We start from the raw sequence: 22,583 nt of genomic DNA, 5'->3' as shown, positions 1-22,583 counted from the left end.
CATGTGGGAGCATAGGAATTGATGCAAGCTCTCTTAACTCTTTCTCACAATATGTTTTAAACATGGAAAAATTCTTGTTGGCTTTGGTAGGGAACAGTGTTCTTTCTGCCTTAGTTTTGTTTGAATCAGGTTCTGCCATTCAAATACTCGCAAGACATAAGTTGTATGTATTTAGGTATAGTTTGACGAATAAAATGAACAAACTGAATATCTTTTTTTACAATTAAGTTTATTTCAGTCCAGTGTGACACATGTCACATTGGACTGAAATAAACTTAATTGTAAACCTGTTAGTGTGACGAACCAGAATGAAACAAATTAAAAAAAGAACTGAATATATTTGTGAAAGGAATGTGCAAGAAAGACTTTCTCAGTTCAAGAATTTAGAAACAATTTCAAGAACTGAGATGGAAAGCGTGTTGCTGTATTGGTCCAAATGGAATTTGATTTTAAATGTGAGATGATCTGCACTAGGAAACATCTGCACAATGAAAAAATTTTATGAACTAATTTCAGACGCTTAGTAAACATGTGAAGGAGAATTAATATTAGAAAATGTGTGATATTGAAGTAATTTCCTTCATGAAATCATTAACCTTTATCCAGCTTCTGTTCACTTGCTCTGTTCACTATCCTTATAGGCTCACATTTTCTGTTTCACATTCATGGCTTACACACACATTCGCGGCCAACATTCCCAGTGTCTTCCACATTCTCCTGTTCAGGTACACAGCACTTTTGAAATTCTTTGAGTACCACTTCTGGAGAGATCCAGCTCAATGGTCTTTGTCTACTGGCACAGCAGTTCTGTGCTGGACTACTTTATTGTCCCAGTTGGTGTCAGAACATGGACCATGCCAAGAACCATTCAGAATGCAGTTGTTTCAAATGATCCTTAAAGGCTTATTTACTAGCATGTGTAAGTAAGACGTCACTCCACCATGTATGACCACAAGGTCAGTAGTCATTGCATGAATCACAGGTCTGACACATAAATTCGACCTCTTATATATGTCCAGCACAACCATTCTTCACTATGTCAACAGTTCTTTTGTCTCTTGCTCCACACAGCTTGTAACCCGTCCACCATTAATTTGTTTAGTCATCCACATTTAGTTTGACAGATGATATTGTTTCCAAGATGACTTAGCCTTAGGCATAGTTCTTTTGATTCAATACCATGTACAGAGGTAGTTTCATGCTGCCTACAACTGTTAACATTACAGCCGCTTCCATCTTTTCATTGCCTGAAATTTTATGACAGCAGATTTTGCCTCTACTCTCAGTGGAATAATTGGGTGGGGCATCAAAATACTCTGGTTTTTCATTGACAGTGCGTTGAATTGTGATGGTAACTTCTTGTTAAGTTATGGTCTTTGCTGTAAAGAGTAGGTATTCCTCCATGTCATTTGTTCACACCACCCTTTGCTGGACTTAATTTTCAGCCCCTCACTGAATAGTGACATGGAATGAAACTGACATTGCAGTCTGTCATTTATAGATCATAAGTATAAGGTCTATAATGCAACTTCATAACTCATGGCGCCTGGCCGTGCCATAGCTCAAGCGGTTAGTGGCTGGCTTTCCACTGCGGTGGCCTGGGTTCGATCCCGGGTCTGGTCAAGTGGAATTTGTGGTGGACAAGGTGGCACTAGGGCAGGTTTTCTCCGAGTACTTCGGTTTCCCCTGCCAATCTTCATTCCACCAATTGCTCCACAATCACCCTCACCTATCATCTGGGGCTGGTACAATAGGCCAGAAGTGGCTGCAGTACAAAGGACTTAGTCCCACCCCACTAGCAATAAAAAAATTACTCACGGAGCTGAGCCCTTCTTGAGGAGCGGGCAATTCTGCAGCTACCAAAGAATTTCCCTGCATTTTCTGGAACCCGAAGGTTCATTACCATGTTCACAAGGCCTTCCACTGGTCCCTATCCTGAGCCAGACCAATCCAATCCATACCAGCCCATCCTATCTAACATCCATTTTAATATTGTCCACCCACCTATGCCTTAGTCTTCTCAGTGGTTCTTTCCTTCTGGCTTTCCCAAAAATATCCTATATGCATTCCTTATCTCCCCCGTTTGTGCTACGTGCCCTGTCCACCCCATCTTCCTTGACTTGATCATTCAAATTATACTTTGAGAAGAGCACAAGTTGTGAAGCTCCTCATGCAGTTTTCTCCAACTTCCAGTCGCTTCATCTCTCTTCGGTCCAAATATTCTCCTCAACACCCTGAGTTTATGGTCCTCAATGTCAGAGACCAAGTTTCACACCCATACAGAACCACAGGCAAAATTATAGTTTTATATATTATAAATTTATGCTTTTGGACTGCAGATGAGAAGACAAAAGGTTCTGGACTGAATGGTAGCAAGCATTACCCGAGTTCAATCTCCTCTTAATTTCATATTGAATCAGGTTTTGTTATTGTTCACAAATATCTGAACTGTGCCACATTTTCAAAACATCTGTTTCCTATCCTTATGTCATGATTTTGCCCTGCATTTTGGTGATGAGACAGCAACATACTCTTAGTTCTCTCTCTCTTCACTTCTAGACCAACTTCCTTACTTGCCATGATTTATTTAATCCGTCTTGCAGTGCATACACTCATTTATTTCCTTCTCTCCCTCGCACTACATGTTTCGGCATAATAATGCCATCTTCAGGTGCTTACTTATCCACGTCAAACCAGTTCATTGCATGCCATGTTCACACATTAAAATAACTAAAATATGTATCTATCATATACATTGTCAAAGATAGATAGATAGATACATATTTTAGTTATTTTAATGTGTGAACATGGCATGCAATGAACTGGTTTGACGTGGATAAGTAAGCACCTGAAGATGGCATTATTATGCCGAAACATGTAGTGCGAGGGAGAGAAGGAAATAAATGAGTGTATGCACTGCAAGACGGATTAAATAAATCATGGACTTAAATCAGTGCAACAGGACGCTAAAATATAACATTCCTTACTTGCATCAGTTAAAGTTTGTGTGTTTTTCTTTATGGTATCTATATTATCACTCAGTAGATTCACATCATCGGCATAGACCAACAGCTGATTTGTCCTGTTTAATTTCAGTCCCACCTGGTTTTCCTCAACCTTCCTAATGGTATATTCTAAAGAAAAGTTGAAAAGGAGTGGCGACAAAGCATCTCCATGTTTTAGACCATTGTGGATAGGAAATTTATCAGATAAATGTTTACCTATACAGACTTTACTATACTGTTACGTGTTGGATGTAGAACGCGACAAATAGCTTCACGCCTTATTGGATATAGCGAATTTTATAGCACATTCGCTCTTGCAATCACAAAGTTTACAATCTCACAACTACTGCTATCTGCAGTATTACAAATACTAGACTGGATACTCTTCCCTGGCCAACTCGTAAGTAACTTGAATAGTCTTCGCTGCTCCTTATTTAGCCCCGTTACGGACAACACAGAAAACAGTTACGTAATAGGCACCACTGTTGTCTGACGCTGCGTTTGCCAACAGCCTAGCAACGCTGTCGGGAACTAGAGTGCATATTCATTCAGTTCCCTAATTACCCTCACTCATTACTCAATCATGGAGCTGAGTGCTTCTTGAGAAGCCGCTAATTGTGCAGCCATTCAGCATTTTATGGAGCTCGAAGGTTTATTACTGCATTCACAAGAACACGCCACTGGTTTCTATCCTGAGCCAATCAATCCACCATCCCATCCTACTTCTCTAAGATGCACCCACCTACATGTTTGTCTTCCTAGTGGTCTCTGTCCTTTTGGCATTCCCTCTAGTAACGTATGTGCATTCCTCTTCACCGCCATTCATGTTACATGCCATTCCCATCTCATCCTTCTTGACTTGAGCATTCTAATTGTACTTGGCCAAGAGTACAGGCTACGAAGCTCTTCATACATAGTAGTTTTCTCCAACCTCTCGTCACTTCATCTTTCTTTGGTCCAAATATTCTCCTCAACACCCTCAGTCTGTGTTCCTCCTTTAATGTCAGGAGACCAAGTTTCACACCCATACAGAACCACAGCAAAATTATAGTTTTGTATATTCTAATTTTTATGTTTTTGGACAGCAGACAAGAAGACAAAAGGTTCTGGGCTGAATGGTAGCAAGCATCACAGGAATTCAGCCCTCTCTTAATTTCATCTTGAATCAGGTTTTGATTTATTATAGTGCTTGCAAAATATCTGAACTGTGCCAAATTTTCAAAACATCTGTTTGGCTGTCTTTATGTCATGATTTTGCCCTGCATTCTGGTGGGAAGACAGCAGCATATACATAGTTTTCTCTATGTTTACTTCTAGACCAACCTTCTTACTAGCGTCATTTAAAGTTTGTGTGTTTTTCTTTATGGTTAGATTCACATCATCATCATAGACCAACAGCTGATGTGTCCCATTGAATTTCAGTCCCACCTCGTTTTCTCGGACCTTTATAATGGCATATTCTAAAGTAATATAGAAAAGCAGTGGCAATAAAGTATTTCCGTGCTTTAGACCATTTTGGATAGGAAAATTATCGGACAAATGTTTACCTATGCGGGCTTTACTATACGTTTCGTTTAAAAACATTTTAATCAGCCTCACTAGGTTTCATGGGTACTACAAATTCTATCAGAATATTATACAATACTTCCATCCTAACTGAATCATAGGCTTTCTTTCCCTAAGTACCACATGAAAATTTTGTTCCCACATTTCAGTGCCAGAGTAGGCAGAGAAAATATTTTAAAACGAACAGTTGGGAAAGAGAGTTTACATGAAGTTAGATTAGTGAACTTTGCCACATCCAAAAACCTAATTGGCAGGAGTACCACATTTCCACATTACAACATTCATAAATTCACTTGAACATCTCGTGGAAAGACATGGATTGATCACATTTTGAGCCAGCACTGAAGTACTCTGGCTGTTCAGTCTTTCAGAGTAGCTGATTTGTAGCAACCACTTTGTGGTGGTTGCAGAAGTTATATAGAGTAAGTAAGTGAATAAGACAGAAGTTTGACATGGAGAAGTATAATCTCATGAAACAACAAAGTGGAAGGTAAAGAACATCAGGTTAAAATCACAGAGGTTCACAGCTTTGGAAAACCAAGAGGATGATGTGGATTTCAGTAGAGCTTTGGAGACTATTAGAATATAAGAATATTAGCCAATGAGAGGAAAGAAGCCCAGGTATAATGGTTATAGGATCGAAGTTGGATAAATGGAGATAATCTGAACAGTGTAATATGTGATGTTAGTATACATTTTAGGAACAAAAAGAGGGACTCTCTGAATGACAAAACTAATGAGCGTACAGCACACAGAGCAGGACCATTAGAGACTTACATAGAGGCATTAATGTGTATAAGAAGAGGTACCAACTTAGAACTAACTTGATGATGGATGAGAAGGGTGATCTGCTGGCAGATTCCCATGACATTTTGAATAAGTTCAAGAGTTTCTTATCTTAACTGTTGAAGTCTGTGTCGTTCATTTCCACATTTCACACTGACACTATGGCGAAGTTTTGAGAAGAGGAAGAGACCTACATAAACTGAGAGGTGTAAGTGATTATAATCAATTCATGGGAGGAGTAGATATGAACGATCAAAATCTGCAGTCATATGAATTTGAGTAAAAGAGAAGCACAAACTGACACACAGAACTGTTCAGGTGTTGCTAAATATTTTGTTACATAATGTCCTTGTGCTTTGTGGAGAAAGTCAGAACATAAAGCAACTAAACCATCTGGCATTGACTTCAAAATAATAAAAAGAGTTATTTGAAGCACCTAGGAAGGCTTTGGAACCTCCTTGAAAACACTGACATCTGACAGACTGACAAAGACATTTTGTAGAAAGGATGCCTCCCTCTGAGAAGGTGAAACACATGAAGAGGTGTGCAGTTTGCTGCAAGACAAGTGGGCAGGTGGAAAAAGAAAACGAAACCTCATTTTGGTGCAGTCGCTTTGTAATAGATTTGTGCTTTGATCACTGCTTCAAGATCTACTACACCAAAGCTCCTTTCTAACAGAAAATGAGATAGGTAAAAGGTAAAGTCCCTGTGCTTAACAAGTGAAGCACTGTGCCATGCAGGCATATGGGGGAGTGGATATATAGTTCCACATTTTCTTGACCTCTGCAGCAGCTGGAGGTGAGTGTTCAGCTTCATGACCCGGCTGCTTTACCCCCAGGGGAAGAGCCCCTGGTACCCATTGAATAGGAGGTTGGGTGGACCATAGAGCCAGTCTGGACTACTAGGAGAGGAGAAAATCTTACCCCCGCCAGGTCTCAAACTCTGATCCTTCAATCATCCAGCCTGTAGCCAGTTGCTATACCAGCTACTCTATCCTGGCTCCGAAAATGAGATAAGATCTTATAAAAATATATGCTTCATGAGATTTTAGACTATTTGTAATTCATTCATTCATTTATCAGTAATCTGTCAGACGACAGGTCCACAGTCTCTTCCAAAACCGTTTCTCCATTTAATGCGATCTAGAGCTTTCTCCTTCAAATAAAAATATTCTCTTCTGTCCCCAAGATCATCCAGTATCTTCTTACGTCTTCTGATAACTTCTATCCGCCACTCTCTTGCATACATGGTATCTCTGTTTTTGGAAAGAGACTATCCAGAAAAAGTGATAATGTGGTAGTTTTTCCATTGCTTTCCACATCGCAGTACAACAGCCGTTCAAGCCACTCTGGTCACGCCCGTTGCTATATGAACTTGAACCATCTCGAGCATCATTTTCTCTGTGCTTCAAGTTGTTGCTGATGATGCTGCTTCCAGCATCAGTATTTGGTTTTTGGTCTCTCTCTTCGTCTGTTGCCTAACCTTTGACCTGTCCAGCAAGGGAAGCCTTGCCAGTAGTTACGCTACCGCTGGTATAGCTCTCAGGGTCCTTGGCATACTCAAACCCCCTCACCACGATAAGGTGGAGACACCAACGAGGGGGCTATTTGTAATATATCTAAAAATTTCAGAAAGTTTGCTTTTATAATTTCCAAGTTTTATGATAATGAAAGAATCCTGTGAGACATGTTTGCTGTAGGGCCATTAAACTACCACTGCAGTGTACAACTAGTAGGAGTTTAAATGCCAGGTTTGGGGTTGTTGAAAGATTTTCAGTATTATTGTGTTAAGTGTATTTACTGTATACTTTTCTGAACCTGTCTGAGTCGTCCTTCCATCTTATGGAAATAATTTAAAAGTGGTTCTTGCTTTAACTGTAGTATGTATGCATTTGTATCCACTATCAGTATTTGTTGATTTGTTTCTTGTATCTTGACATTGTGAAAAATATGAAGTCCCATGTAAGTGGAGGTATGTTATAATGACTTGATGTGAGTTCAGATGTCAGATTCAGAGACAGCGATGCTAGATGTGAATATATACAGTAAGTTATTACTTGGGTATTGCTGAGTTAGATGAGTGCATGAAGATACTGCTGAAAGTGACTGATCGCTCAGGAAGCCACTAGAATGCTTACAAGAGTTGAGAGATGCATCTTTTCCTGTACAACCTGCACTTCATATACTTCACATGTGTACCAGAGTAACAAAGCTAGTTTAATTTTCTTTCAGTACATTCTTCCAGCAATTGTCCATATAAACAGCCAACCTCGTCTTTTGAGAGGTGATGGTCCAATTGCTTTAGTGTTGGCTCCAACCAGAGAACTGGCCCAGCAGATTCAACAGGTAGCACAGGACTTTGGAGCATCATCACATGTCCGTAATACGTGTGTCTTTGGAGGGGCACCAAAAGGTCCACAGGTAATATGTAGCAGATGCAGCAAATATGATGTTATTACAGTGTCCTGTTAGGAGATATTGACCTAATATTTCTCTTTTGAGTCAGGCACGAGACTTGGAACGAGGTGTGGAGATATGCATTGCCACTCCTGGTCGTCTGATTGACTTTCTGGAGAGAGGAACTACCAACCTGAAGCGCTGTACTTACCTTGTTCTGGACGAGGCAGACAGGATGCTTGACATGGGATTTGAACCACAGATACGCAAGATCATTGAACAGATTCGAGTATGCTGATACAAATATAATAGTAACCACAAATCTGAAGTACGGTGGTGTTTCATAGTGAAGTTAACGTAAAAAAATTTGCTGGTGCATGGACCCCGAATGGCCAGAAATACTTGCTCATGGATTGTTCAACTCTTTGATTAACAATAGTTCCATCAGTTGGCATTAAGTTATAATCTGAATTTAAAGGTAGTGCTGTGGTGTAGCCACTTAAATTTGAGGGTTTTCTGCAGTACACTATCACATTCCTCCGCTTAGTCTGTCAAGATGTATGTTTCGGTTTCCTTATCAGTCAGTAAAGTGACTAGTTACATGATAGATCAGAGTTTGATTTCATACAGGAGAATGGAATACTATGATACATGTTCATTGGTCTTATGTAAGTTCAAGTTCAGATGGTATTTTATGAAAGATACTGTAAAAATTCAAAATATACAGCTGGAAATAACCTCTGTACAGTGATTCAGCATGTGCTAAACAGTGCTTATGGCAGTGGACAGGTGTAAGTTCTGTAGGATTGACTGAATATGCTGTAATTTAACTTAAAATGTTTGTGTTGCAGCCTGATCGACAGGTACTGATGTGGTCTGCTACATGGCCCAAGGAAGTGCGTAATTTGGCAGAGGAGTTTCTTAATGACTACATCCAAATCAACATTGGTTCACTTCAACTTGCAGCCAACCATAACATTCTTCAGATTATTGATGTGTGTCAGGAATATGAGAAGGAAACTAAGTAAGAAATTTTTAATATTATATGACAGAGTTTGCCATTTCCATCAGCCATGCTCTTTTCTCTGCAAGTTTTTAAATATAGTTAATGAATGAAAATGCGACAGCATGCTTATATATGTATCCTACTCACATGAGCTCAACCAAGTTCATTGCATTTCACCTAGTAGTGAGGTATATGATCAGTTCTAGTGAAAATGCCTTTTCCTGGTTGGCGTAATGATGTGCCACAATTTTGGTCTCCATGGTGAATGACATACTGAAGGACACCTCCCCTTCCTTGACATAGATATTTACAGGAGACCTGATGGATCTCTGGGCCATACAGTGTTCTGTAAACCTATGCATACCAACCTCTGCCTTAATGCTGGGTCCCACTGCCACCCAACAAGCAAGCTGTACTTTCCACACTGGTGCACAGGGCTAGAGCTCTATGGATTCAAGACAGCCTACATGCAGAGTTGGTTTTCCTGAGGGCTATTTTCATGCAGAACTGTTACAATGGTTGGCATATCTACAAAGTCCTCAAATGTCAGAGCACCAGTCAGGCCAATGATAAACCAGACTCAGTCATCTTCCTGCCAGTGTCCGGACTATATTCAACTGAATCAGCAGAGTGCTGTCCTGGCACATCATCAGATCAGTGGGCCTGGCTCCAAAGAAATGTATCTCGTTTCCTCTGGCCAGTCAAAGATAACCTGGGACTAAGGACACTGGGTGTATGTAGAATACCCTGTGAGTGCGACACGGTCTACTTTGGGCAGAGAGACTGTTCTGTGGACACCAGTGACACATCCGTCTTGAACATCCAGACAAGTTAGCCATGGCCGTACACAGTGTCAACTTTGGACCTTGCATTCAGCTTCACAATATCACTGTCCTTGCCACAAAGCCCCAATACACGGATCGCATCATTAGGGATGCCATTGAGATTGAGGTCCATCCCAAGAACATGAACAGAGGTGGGGTTTTGTCTCAGCAAGTCATGGAATCCTCTCATTTGCTCCCTCAAGAAGCCTCTGGAACATGACGTCAGATCCACAAGACTATGCAGGTCGATGCGCTGCTGACAACTTAGCCACGAGGCTATTGGGTCATTGCTTTCATGGTAACCGTTCTGTCTGCAGTACATGTAACAGCATAAACTGAAATAGAAAACATTTATGTGTTTAATACTGTTAATCATTTTGATAAGCTGCCTTGGTACGGATTTTCTCATGAGATGTATGCAACTTTTATTTACAAGTTCTGCATGTTCACAGAGCTGTCCGTGGTCAGTGTTGGGGACAGCCATGAACTGTGTTCTTAAGTGGCATCTGCCATTGACAGACTATGCAGTGGTTATTTAAATTTTGCTATGTTAATGTAAAAAAAAAACATTAAAAGGTGAAGCTATACCTGTAACAGGCCCTGGAGGTCCCTAAGGTTTTGAGACGTCAAGGCTCCCACATTTTCTACGCGTTTGGCCCACAGATGACAATGAGGTTGTCAGCCTTACATGCTGGTTGCCCGTTACCCACCAGGAAGATTCCTGGTTCTCATTTCTGTTAGATGCTGAGTTGACCCCAGGGCCATAGTGTGGCTGGAAGGATTAGGTCAATTAAAAAATCCATTGACCTCATTGAGAATCAAATCTGCGACCTTTCAGCTTGTAGCATAGTGCCTCAACCAACTATGCTACTGCAGTCCTCTGTTATCTTAATGTACCAGTATTTATGTGTAGGCTAGGCTGGAGTAAATTATGAACTTGATTCCTTTTTTACACCTTGAAGTTTTAGGTTAAATCCACAGCATGTAAAAAATGGAATATGACTGTATCAAGATTTGAGATTTTTATGAATCCGGTCATGTTTTGTGGATAACTGCATCAGTACATGTATCTTGTCTGCAAATTTTCTTATGTTGATAATGAACTTCACTAGGTTGCTGAAACTTCTGGAGGAGATATCACAAGAAGAGGAGAGTAAGACAATTATATTTGTTGAAACAAAGAGGAAAGTTGATGATATCACACGGAGCATTAGCAGATATGGGTAAGTAGGCATGAAGTTCACATAGAGTGAGCCTGTGTTATGTATGTGCTAAACATTGTTAGACAAATTTCATTTTGGTTAGTATTTGTGTAGCACAGATCATGGCTTTACATATTGCTTGAATCCCACTTTAAGTTCTGCTTTTTTTTGTTGTATCAGGTTTTTAAATGGCGAACATTTAACGTGGAAGAATAAATAACGTTGGCTATGTATGGCTTGAAATCTGTAGTGTGGTTGGCTTGAGAATAGTGAATTTGTATCTGCAGGAGTGAACATTGAAACAAATGAAGTGAACAAAACCAAACTTTGCCATTGAAATCAACAATCCTGACTGTGCCATTGAAATCAGCAATCCTGACTGATTTTTTTTTATTATTTTCTGTCACTCAGATTAATTCTGAGGTATACCTTAAATTAGATCTCAACTGCTTCCTTCCACATTCTTTACAAATTAATATGTAAATTTTTTATATTCACTGCTGAAGAAATTCCATATATGCTGATATAGGCAGCTGTCCCAATACAGTGCATTATTGTGCATTTGTTAGTACATATTAAAAAAAAACATTTTATATACTCTGTGACAACTTCAGTCAAAATATTGTTGAAGAAACTATGTATTGACTCTGTTCCTTCATTCTTATATTCATTAAATGTAGCTCCAGACTTGAAAAGAATTAACGTGCATTATTTTAAAATCTATTCTCTTTTTTTAATAATTATATTAATGTTAATGAAATATCATGTGAACTTACCTACTTCACTTTTCTTTGAAAGTCCATTGAAGTGAGTTGCTCATTTATGGTTGCTTTGTCTTTTATTTCTAACATAGCGGTGTGGCCACTGCTCTTTCAGCTACACTCTCGTCTCATACTTGTTAATATTGTTATTATAGTCCATTGCTGCTACACCCGTCCCCACACGCTTCACTTCACGCGGTGTATGCCTCGACTAAATTCAGCGGAATGAGTCTTACATCCCAGGGGTACACAGGTGTTGGCTCGCTTACGTCGTTTTTTTGGATGCGGGCTCGATCGGTTAACCCCCTAGCACAGGTTCCACATGAACACCCTCACTCCCTGGCCTCTACCCACTAACTGACCCCTTACCCCCGCTGCTGCTTCCAGAAACCACGTTCTTAGCCATCTCGAACTTTCCACTGGGAGGTTTTCATGACCAAATACACGGACCCCTTCCGGTCTGCACACCTTCTAGAAGTTTCTCGAAGCTTCGATCCACAGGTCCTCCACCCCCACAGGCACGGACGAAAGAAGGTATACCTACTCCCCCTTGAATGCAATGGACTCACCAACCTCCCTTCTGTCCCTCGCAACAAAAGGCCAATTCAGAGGACCATGATCCCTCCGGGGCATCTCATTTCTACAGCTAAACTTAACCGTTACTTACAAACAAATAAGACTTTCCGTGAAGGATGTGTATGGTTACACTGCTGAAAATACATTATGCTTCTTCACCCATCTCTTTCTTCCATTACTAATGTTGTACTACACCATTCAACTTCGTCTTCATTATCATTTGCTTCAAACTGAAGGTGTGACAGGAAATTGAACCCTACTTTTCTTAAAGGAGATTCTGGTGGCACAGTGCCTTGAGTCTGCCATGAAATGAAGTGTGTGTCTAGCACAGGGAAGAGCAACCTGCAGGATACACATGGCCTGCCGCACTTCTAGTGTGGCCTGGGAGTGAATTCCTATAATGAAAGACTCAAGTTATTGAGTTCAAAATAATAATCTCAGAATATTTTAAAACAGTATGTGCAAATTAAAAATGCTTCATTTGAAACCAGAAATTTGCTGTCGTGTACTGGCGCGGAAATTTTGTTGGTCGATGTTCATGATGTTGAATATTCCATTTTGCAACAAAATCAGGTCAGCTGGCAGCCCATATTTGGAAGTTGTCAGCATTTTTGTGATTTGATGTGTGTGAACTTCATCTCTTTTGGCTGCAAGTTTGAAGTGAAGTAACATTATGATTTTGAAATGGTGGCTTGTAGATACTATATGTTGGTTAAAAGTAGGTTTGACGTGTCTGTTGTGTGGGAAAGTTGTAATGGAGTGATTATGCAGTGATATTTGTCAGTGTGAACACAGTATTAGAAGAGTAGTTCTAGTAGGCTAGAAGTGTTATCAAGAAACAAAACTAAGGGATTAACATAAAATCAAAAAAATTAACAGAAACAACTGGGAAAAATGTATGTATGTGTGTATGAAAATGATTTGGCAGTTCCCCACACAGTTGATTGTAGGTAGGTGCTGTTTACCATTAGTATATTTGAGTGCATGAACATTATTCATCAAGTTGTTTTTTAAACAGCTTGTTGTGTCCTAGTCTGACTGCATTAAAGAAAACAAGTTAGTGATGAATATCATACATTTCAGAGTAGTTGGATGGAGGAGCTCTCATGTGGTCTTTATTTGTTTCAGAATAGAATTGCTAGTTTTGCTTATAATGTGGGTAGCCCATAACATAGTGTTTAAGCTGTCCTCAAATATCCATATTATATTTAGATGTCACCAAAATGAGAAATCTGTCTGGTTAAATTACAATACAGAAATTTTAGTACTAGTTACCTCTCCAGCAGGCCAAAGTTGCATTTAATTCTGAGCCAGAATTTCATATATGACCCACCTGCTGATGTGGTGGAGCATGTCTCTGCTTGAGATCTTTCAGGGTGTCTCATCACATGCTCAAACCAGAATAATTCCCTTTGAGCCATGAAACAGGACCTCAGACAGCCACCTACAGGGCTGAAAGAGTAAGAAGCAAACATGGTCAGACTAGTAATTGAAGGGAAAGAAGATTGTTGGCATTACTGCTTATCAGAGAACACGTGACCTGGGATGCAAACTTAGAACACAACAAACTCAGTTTCATTTCTTATTTTGTGCCCAAAACAAATTATTTGTGCACAACACTGTAAGCTGTTTGGTGGAATAATTACAGTCAAGTGAATATTTGTTCCTCACATTTGACAAAGCCAGAGGTTTGAGCACAGTGTAGCCCCTTACATGCACTGTGCTTAACTGACAGTACAAGGAAATGGCATTTGGTTCCAAGGAACTGACAAGTGCAAGACTTTGAAAATCTGTTCATTTATATAAGGTTGAAGATTCAGGAAAGAACCACAAACAGGTTAGAGAGGATAAACTCCTTGAAGCCACCTTTGCTGAATACAGTGCTTGCAAAAACCCATGTTTAAGCTGGATGCCATGATTCTCACATCTTGTTAACAACAGGTAAAGAGATGTTAGAATTCTCATTATTTAAGAGTAAACATTTATTTTGTTCAGGGTTTCATAAAATACCCAGGCTTCGATTGATCTTATCATCTCCATTAGATTTTCTGATGTGAGTTTCAATTTGATATTGAAGAAAAGTTTACCTTGATGTTGTGTACCATGGCACTCTGCTAATGCACTGAACTACGCTTGACATCAGGAACCAGAGGGTTATAAACCTTGTTCATGTGGAATTTTGGACCAGACCAATAAAATTGGGTGAAATGTTGATCTGTGATCATTAGGGGAGAGGATGGTTAGGAACCTGCTTTTATCTGTTGTCTACTAATTTAGAACACTCTCAGGTAGTAATTAATGCTGGTGATATATTCAATTGTTAACAGGTGGCCTGCAAAAAGCATTCATGGTGACAAGTCTCAGCAGGAGCGTGATTATGTGTTATCAGGTATGGAAAGTACTGTTTCTTTTTTGGGGAGGGACTTTATAGTTAATGCCTTAAAAAGGTGGTCACTTTTTTGCCTATGATGAGGTCATTTTGCAAGCTGGTGAACAGAAATTCACAATAATCTTGTATACTAACAGGTTATAAGGCCCACATTTCTGTATGATGCAAGACTGCAAGAAACAAACTAGCTGATAAGAGAACAAGAGTTTCAAGCTATAATTAGTAAAAGCCAGTTTTCCTTATTGCATGGAGCTATAATCCTACAGGTCTATTGCTGCTGCTAAAAATTTTTTGCTTAGTGGGGGGTGGAGTCCAACTGGGTCCACTCGGCATGGCGGCCACTGATTGGCCTATTGTATCCTGCCCTGGGTGATTATGATGATGGAGAATTTGGTGGAATGAAGATTGGCAGGGGAAACCGAATTACTCGGAGAAAACCCGCCCCAGCGCCACTTTGTCCACTACAGATCCCACTTGACCAGACCTGGGATCGAACCTGGGCCACCACGGTGGGAAGCCAGCAACCAACTTCTTGAGCTATGGTGTGGCCTTATTGCTGCTGCTACTATTATCATAATTGTTACAGTGATGAAATTAAAATTTTTTAATGTAACCTGAAACTCTCTTCCATTTTCACATTTGTATTTCTTGGCCTAAAACAATATGATATGTTATCATGTATCGTGATAAGTCAGTATAGTTTGCTTGCGGACAAAAAGCACAGAGTTTTTTTTTAAAGACTAAGAATAAATTACATCCCCTTCCTATGTTAGCTCTCTAGCAGTCCTTGCCTACAAACTGAAGTGTAGTACTTTCCTTATGGGGCATTTTGATAATCAGTTGGCTTTATGAAATGCAGTTGCAGATGGTGAATCTTTATCAGCTAATACCTCACATTCACATAGGACTCATGAGATTTGTTTTATCTTTCTTTGGCTAGGACTTTTTCCTATCCCCAGCCTGAATAGGTGGCCTGAAAATAATCCTGTCTCAACTCAGCTGGTTCATATTTAGCTCCTCTCGTCTTCCTTCAGTTACGTTTGTTACAAATGTAAAATGAGGGAAATATGAAGAAAGTTAGTTTTCTTTGTAGCACCATAATGTTGGAAAATCATTTAAAATTGTGTGTTTACACCTGTTGCTAGGCAGTGACTGAAAGAAGCGGCTATACAACAGTCACTGCTAAATAATGGCTTCGCAAAGAAGTATGTTTCTGTGGCAACATTTGCATAGCAGTAATGGAATGGTTGTCTTCTGTGCGATCCATGCCAAGATGTTATAAGCAGGACAGTTAGTGAGTCGTTAGTACATATTGGTGAGTGAGTGAGAGAGAGAGTGAGTGAGTGAGTGAGTCAGTCAGTCAGTCAGTCAGTCAGTAAGTGACTTAGAGAACTGCAGAGGTTCAGTCATTGTGAGCTGTTACTGTGAGAAGCTGGTAGCTGAGGCCGGGGATAGTTCAAGAACCCCGAGTACGAGAGAGAAGGGGAGAGGGATATACATGTAGAGTGCCCCCCCCAAAAAAATGTACTTGCTGTTTGACTGTCCATAACTCACTGAAATTTTTATATATTTCTAGGTATAAGTAACATGAAATAATGGTGGAAGTACGAATAAGTTTTGAGGAAAGAAAATTTCTGCTGAAGTGTTACTGGAAGCATGAAGCACTGAAGTGGAAAGACAGTTTACAAGGGAGTTTCAAAGAAATCCACCAACGTGATGTACCATTGCTTGCATGGAATGTTGGAGTGTAACTTTTCCAATGGACTCTCTTCAAAATCTGATGGATGATCAGTTTAGAGATTCCTGTCTCACGAGCCACTTGCCGTACAGATTTCTTTGGGGATCGGAGGAGGGTTTCCAGCAGTTCTCTTGCGGGACTGGTAGATGACTGGTCTTCCGGAACATTGTTTATGGACGTCTTGAACAGTTCCAATTGCTTGAAACTTATCTCTGATGCAAGCAGTGGGTTGTAGTGGTGGTGGATATCTTTGAAATTCCCTTGTAAACTGTCTTTGAACTTCAGTGATGTTCTCGTACTTCCAGTAGCACTCCAGCACAAATTTTATTTCCCCAAAACTTCCATTATTTCAAGTTACTTATACCTAGAAAAATATAAAAATTTCAGTGAGTTATGGACAGTCAAACAGTAGGTATATTTTTTTGTGACACCCTCTGTGTATATATACGAAGGGGGACCCAAAAATAACCGGAAACGACCTGTTGCGCGCGCATGCTTTGTAGTTACAAGTTGTGCTGCTAGGTGGTATTAGCTGGGGGTCTCGCGCGACTGTTAGTGGGCTGGCGTCAGTCTGAGTTAAGTGGTTTGTCTGTGGTGCTCTGTTGTGTGCGTTCCTGTTTCAACCCTTTGGCGATTAGTGAGATGGCCGACCAGAAGGAACAAAGAGTGTGCGTGAAATTTTGCTTTCTGTTAGGGAAAACTGCAGCCGAGACTGTTGGGATGCTTCGGCAAGCCTTTAATGATGATGCTTTGGGGAAATCACAGGTCTACGAGTGGTTTTCCCGTTTCAAATCTGGCAACATGTCAACAGAAGACATGCCANAAAATTTGTTCCTCGCTTGCTTGGAGATGACCAAAAAGAAATCCGCGTGAATGTTTGCCGCTACTTGAAAATGTTTGCCGCTACTTGAAAAGTGAAGTGCAGAACGATCCAGAATTTCTTAAAAGAATTGTTCCTTCTGGTCGGCCATCTCACTAATCACCAAAGGGTTGAAACAGGTATGCACACAACAGAGCACCACAGACAAACCACTTAACTCAGACTGACGCCAGCTCACTAACAGTCGCAGGAGACCCCCAGCTAACACCACCTAGCAGCACAACTCGTAACTACAAAGCATGTGCGCGCAACAGGTCGTTTCCGGTTATTTTTGGGTCCCCCCTCATATATATATATGCAAAGTGTAGTCACATGCTGTATCAAAAGAGTCCAATAAATTGTATCGTCAGTCAAAATCTGTTTGTAGTTGCTCATACATGCGATGACTGGGGTCAGAAGTGGGATTGGATAGGACTAATTGAATTGATCTGAGGCAAGATGGATGTGTAGCTACAAGACCGAAGACATGGCGAAAATTAATGAAGGTCACGCAAGAAAAATGGACACAAGTCTGAGGGAAATGAAGGCTGAAATAAGAGCCAGTAATGAGATGTTTGAGGCCCCTCAAGGTTCCCTCATCTCCTCAGGGGATATCCATGAAATCAGGACAGAGGCCATACAAGAAGAAATAATAGCCAAGTTGGACACCCATCAGGACAGGATGGAAGCCAGTAAGAATGCCTAGTGGGAAGGGAATAAGGGTTGCCTACAGAAGACAAAAGCCAGCCAGGAAGAAGTGGCCGCAGTTTTCAAAGGGAGGTTGAACATATTAATCACCACAGATTTGGAAGCAATTCCTGAAGAAAAAGAGACCCTATTGGAGCAGCAGGAAGTCCCTAATGACGAGGCAGAAGGGAGAACTGTTGGAGCACTGGAGGACCAATATGGGGTACGGTTTCTAGCTGTAGGGCACTGCCAACAGGTGAAGATAGGGACCTGGGGTGATGGTGGGTCCTGGCAGAAGTTGTCTGCTTCCTGAGGATGGTTGACTCACTGTGCTGTTCTGCAGTGTGCAAGGGACATATTCATAGGGGACCTGGCAAGACAGCCAGCAACAGCACCAGAGGACAAAGCAGGCGACTGGAGCTATGTTTCTGTAGTAAGAAGATATTTTGAGGCCCTTGGACAAACTCACGAGTTGGAGGTTGTGAAGTGAGAAGTTGGGATTTCAGTCAAGTTGCAGGAAGTGAGTAACTGGGCATCTTGGAGGAGTCATTTCCCTCCAAAAAGAAAGACGCCAAATGCACAGGCTAAAATACTGAAAACAAAAATGTGAGTATGCAGAATTATTCCTCTTGTTATTTGCGGATGTGAAACTTGGTCTCTGACATTAAAGGAAGAACATAAACTGAGGGTGTATGAGAATAGGGTGCTGAGGAGAATATTTAGATTTAAAGGGGATGAATTGATAGGAGGCTGGAGAAAACTGCATAATGAGGAGCTTCATAACTTGTACTCTTTGTCAAGTATAATTAGAATGATCAAGTCAGTGAGGATGAGAAGGGTTGGGCACATAGCATGCATGGGAGAATTAAGAGGAATGGATATCGGATTTTGATGGGAAAACCAGAAGGAAAGAGACCACTAGGAAGGCCTAGAGGTAGTTCATAGGATAATATTCAAATGGACCTTAGAGGGATAGAGTGGGGTGGTATGAACTAGATTTATTGGGCTTGGGGCAGGAACTGTTGGAGGGCTCTTGTGAGCCTTCATGTTACATAAAATGTAAGGAAAATCTTGGTGGCTTCTCGAGGAGGTCTTAGCTTCCTAGAGTTAGTTATTAATGTTATTCAGATCTCAGAATTCCACACGTATGTCATGTTAGTGATTGTGGGAAAACAAAAATTATCATGTTTTGGTGGTCTCTACTGGCATAATATTTAATGAAAATTGGTCAGATGGTTCAAAAACTGAAATGGGAAGGGAACACATGCATGAGTGCATATGTGCTCATGCATATGCACTCATCTGCCTTCTTGATCTCATAAGCCTACTCTGAATATTTTTACACAGAATTTCACAAAGCCACGTGGGTGCAAGGATTCTGCCACAAATGTTTAAGTAAGTGTCATGGTCATGCAACTGAATGTTGGGTCAAATGAATGTTTCCAAGTATGATTTACAGTGTTTTTTGACTGCTTCTGGTGTCCGCTAAGAGTATAATTAATGTATACAGTGATAATCATTTTGTATAGTCTGTAACCTGCTGGATATTTATTACACGCTTTTTACCATGTTTCAGAGTTTCGAAGTGGGAAGATATCTATATTGGTAGCAACAGATGTAGCAGCACGTGGTTTAGGTAAGTATTCTAGTGCAGCCCAGTCCTGTGTAGACAAATGGGTTTACTTGTTGCTACCTCAGAGAAAAGACTTGTGTTATATAGTCTCTTAATTTCACTCTATGCAACTAAATTTTTTATTTATTCTGTATGGCTGTTTTCCTGTGATGTTACATAGTATCAGTTGGTTTTGAGCAGAGTGTATCCTTGTTTGAAAATGTTAATGTATTTAGTTCCTCAGTGTGCGATTGCCTGCTGTGGGAGGAGCTGTGTGTAAATGTAACAGAACACTTGAAGTTTGAACATCGTAATTGTTAAATATTTTAATGCTTGTCTTGGCCATCATCACTTGGTTTAAGGTTCTTTCATGGAGCTGGAATATTAATTGTGAGATCACCACCATAAAGCAGAGGCTTCAGTGGACATATAGTACATTTCATCTTCTGCTGAAAGATTAAATGTTTTTAATTGTCATTACCTACCAGAGAAAAAAAAGAGGTGGACTTGATTCACGTCACCATGTATGTTTGGATCTCTTCACAGCAGGATGGGAAGTAATGATATATTCTAAGAAAATGAATGTGTAATGTTGCCCCCATATATTATCTATAATAAATTTATTCTGCAGATGTAGTATTAATTGTACATTGTTCTTATAAATCACAGGACTCATTGGCCACAATTAATATTCATAGTAGTTTCTTGGTTTTATATATTGCTTGGGAAACAAAAATTTCAGCCTGTCACTGTAACCACCCCTTACAGTGACACCAGGAGTACCTGGACTGTTCCTTCATAAATTAAATTTTCTTAATTGTGGTAGATTGTTGTTTTATATCTGTTTTTCTGTGTGCAACACACATATCAAGGATGTTTCCACAGTGACAATCATGGTGATGCAAGAAAGGGAGGAACTGTACGCAGAACTATAGTGGAGCCATTTCTACAGTGTCTGTTGAACTTGAACATGCTGTAAATTTATTAGAATGTTCTTCAGAACAGTTGTAGACACACACAGAGCCTTCAGACTTATTGTCAGTGTTCTTTTTTTTTTAATTTAAATTTTATTCAGCTGTTAGCTAATAATATTAAAGATAAAAGTTTTCTTAATGCCCTTCCCTATAGCCCCTCAGAATGTAAAGAAGTGAAAAAAGTAAAGGTATCCCTGTAACAGAACTTGGAGGCCCGTAGGGTTGTGAGATGTTGAGGCTCCCACATTTTCTAGATATTCGGCTCAGATGGTGGCAAGGTTGTGTCAGCCCTACACACTGGCCACCCTTTACCCCCAAGAATATTCCTGGTACTCATTTCTGTTAGAGGTTGAGTCGACCCCAGGGCCATAGTGTGGCTGGAAGGATTAGGTCAATTGAAAAAAGTCTAATGACATCGGGATTCGATCCTGCAACCTTCTGGCTTGTAGCATAGTGCCTCAACCAGCTACACTACTGTGTGCCCCTAGACGCTCAGAATGGTGTATCATATTTGAAATAAAAGAATTTAACTCTTTGTTGGTCTGAAATCTTAAAAGCTAATTATAATTTACTAACATTAACCCTGTACTCTTCTGGCCATTGAATCAGGTTTCAGTTTACTGAAATGCTCATGAAGCAGATTTGTTTTAGTATTGTAGTTGTCCTGAGTGGCATTACTTGATCCTTTCTTTTTGAATTGGAATTTAAAGTGGAAAGTAAATAATTTATGAAACTTCGCAGAGTCAAAGAACATGTTTTTATTGTCATCATCCATTGATGTTTTCACCATGGTGGATCGTTACCATCTTTTCCATTATTTTCTGTGCTCCTGTAAGCACTTTTGTACCTGTGTTCACCCAAAATGTGATGTGACAGCATGATATAGATATTCATGTCCATATACTGCACCACATGATTTCCATGATGATTGCCAAGATGTAAATTATATTTGATGAATTTTGACTATCATTTTCACATAAAATGTGATAAAGTTCTTTGCATTGTGACAACATAGTATGAATTTGAACTGGCACATAATATTTTTGGAATCACAAAGTTCCCCATACCATGTTGCCATAAGACATATAACTTTAATTGCATTTTTCATGACAGTTATGAATTGATCAACCTTTAATCAAGGGTATGAAAACAGTTTTTATTTTTTTGCTGATTTTTTCCCTGTAGGAGTAGGATTCAGAGATCATACGAGTATGTCGGTATTGAGACAACCTGAAATTATGTGTCCAATTCTTGTATTGCGATATATAGTGTGATCCATTTTAGATGTCACATAAAGAAATGGAAACTTTGCAGAAAAGAATCCACTTTATTACCGGTTAATGGTATGTACACTTGTAGGAGGGAGATCACTTTCATGTCCCAACACATTAACACTCAACATGACTGCCACAGCGGAAGTGGCACAGTACATACTGCGTGGACAAGTTGCGCCATGTGGCACGCAGCATTTCTGGAGTGATCTCTGCAGAGGCTGTGGTGATCTTCTGTCAGAGATCACCTTCATTCTGTGGTCTTTGTCTGTACACAAGTGACATGACATACCACCACATGAAAATGTCTGGAGGCTTCAGGTTCAGGAAATTCATAGGCCATGGGATGGGCCCATCATGGCTGCACCAGTGATTGTCACATGGGTCATCTAAAAACTCTCATACTATGAGAGCCCAATGTGGCTGAATGCCATCATGTTGGAAGATGATGGTGTCCAGTACCCCATCTTACATCAATTGCAGGAGTACAAATTCCTGGAGCATATGTAGGTAACTGGTAGCATGAAGAATTTCCTCTGAAAAAAATGAACAGGCTGTACATTTTGTCACAGGTCACTCCACACCACACATTGACTCAGGGGTTACGCGTGGATTCTCAGTTCCCCAATTGATAGCGTTACTTGTGTTAACCCTTTGACGTGGTCATTTAAATTCCGCGGCCGCGGCTCCTGCGGTAATATATTCAGCCGGCCATTTAAATTTTGCTCGAAAATTATTTATTCATCATTGTTCTTAAATTCTATGAGATAGGAACATGAAACTTTCACTAAAATGATCTTAAATGGTGGTTTTATAACCTTACCTTATAATATGGGCGCCCTGTATCTCGGCCATGGAAGCAGGTTGTTTAGTATTTCAGCAGTGAATGGTACGCCTTGAAGGATGAAACTTTCACTAAAATGATCTTAAA

The 22,583-nt window shown here is 40.1% G+C and overlaps 1 protein-coding gene across 2 annotated transcripts in view; it reads left to right on the top strand.

The window, feature by feature from the left end:
• LOC111868646 (ATP-dependent RNA helicase dbp2) overlaps nt 1–22,583 on the top strand; it is a 36,407-nt gene that overhangs the window by 3,442 nt on the left and 10,382 nt on the right. For both annotated transcript variants that reach the window (XM_023859491.2, XM_023859490.2), the window contains exons 6-11: nt 7,589–7,777; nt 7,863–8,042; nt 8,605–8,777; nt 10,696–10,806; nt 14,450–14,511; nt 19,372–19,431. In XM_023859491.2, the coding sequence (XP_023715259.1) occupies nt 7,589–7,777; nt 7,863–8,042; nt 8,605–8,777; nt 10,696–10,806; nt 14,450–14,511; nt 19,372–19,431 (775 nt within the window). The remainder of the gene's footprint in view (nt 1–7,588; nt 7,778–7,862; nt 8,043–8,604; nt 8,778–10,695; nt 10,807–14,449; nt 14,512–19,371; nt 19,432–22,583) is intronic.

The sequence above is a fragment of the Cryptotermes secundus genome, unplaced genomic scaffold, assembly GCF_002891405.2.
Source record: "Cryptotermes secundus unplaced genomic scaffold, Csec_1.0 scaffold696, whole genome shotgun sequence".
In the NCBI taxonomy this organism is placed as follows: Eukaryota; Metazoa; Arthropoda; class Insecta; order Blattodea; family Kalotermitidae; genus Cryptotermes; species Cryptotermes secundus.
Note: the sequence above shows the minus strand (reverse complement) of the source record. Positions and strands in the feature narration are given on the sequence as shown.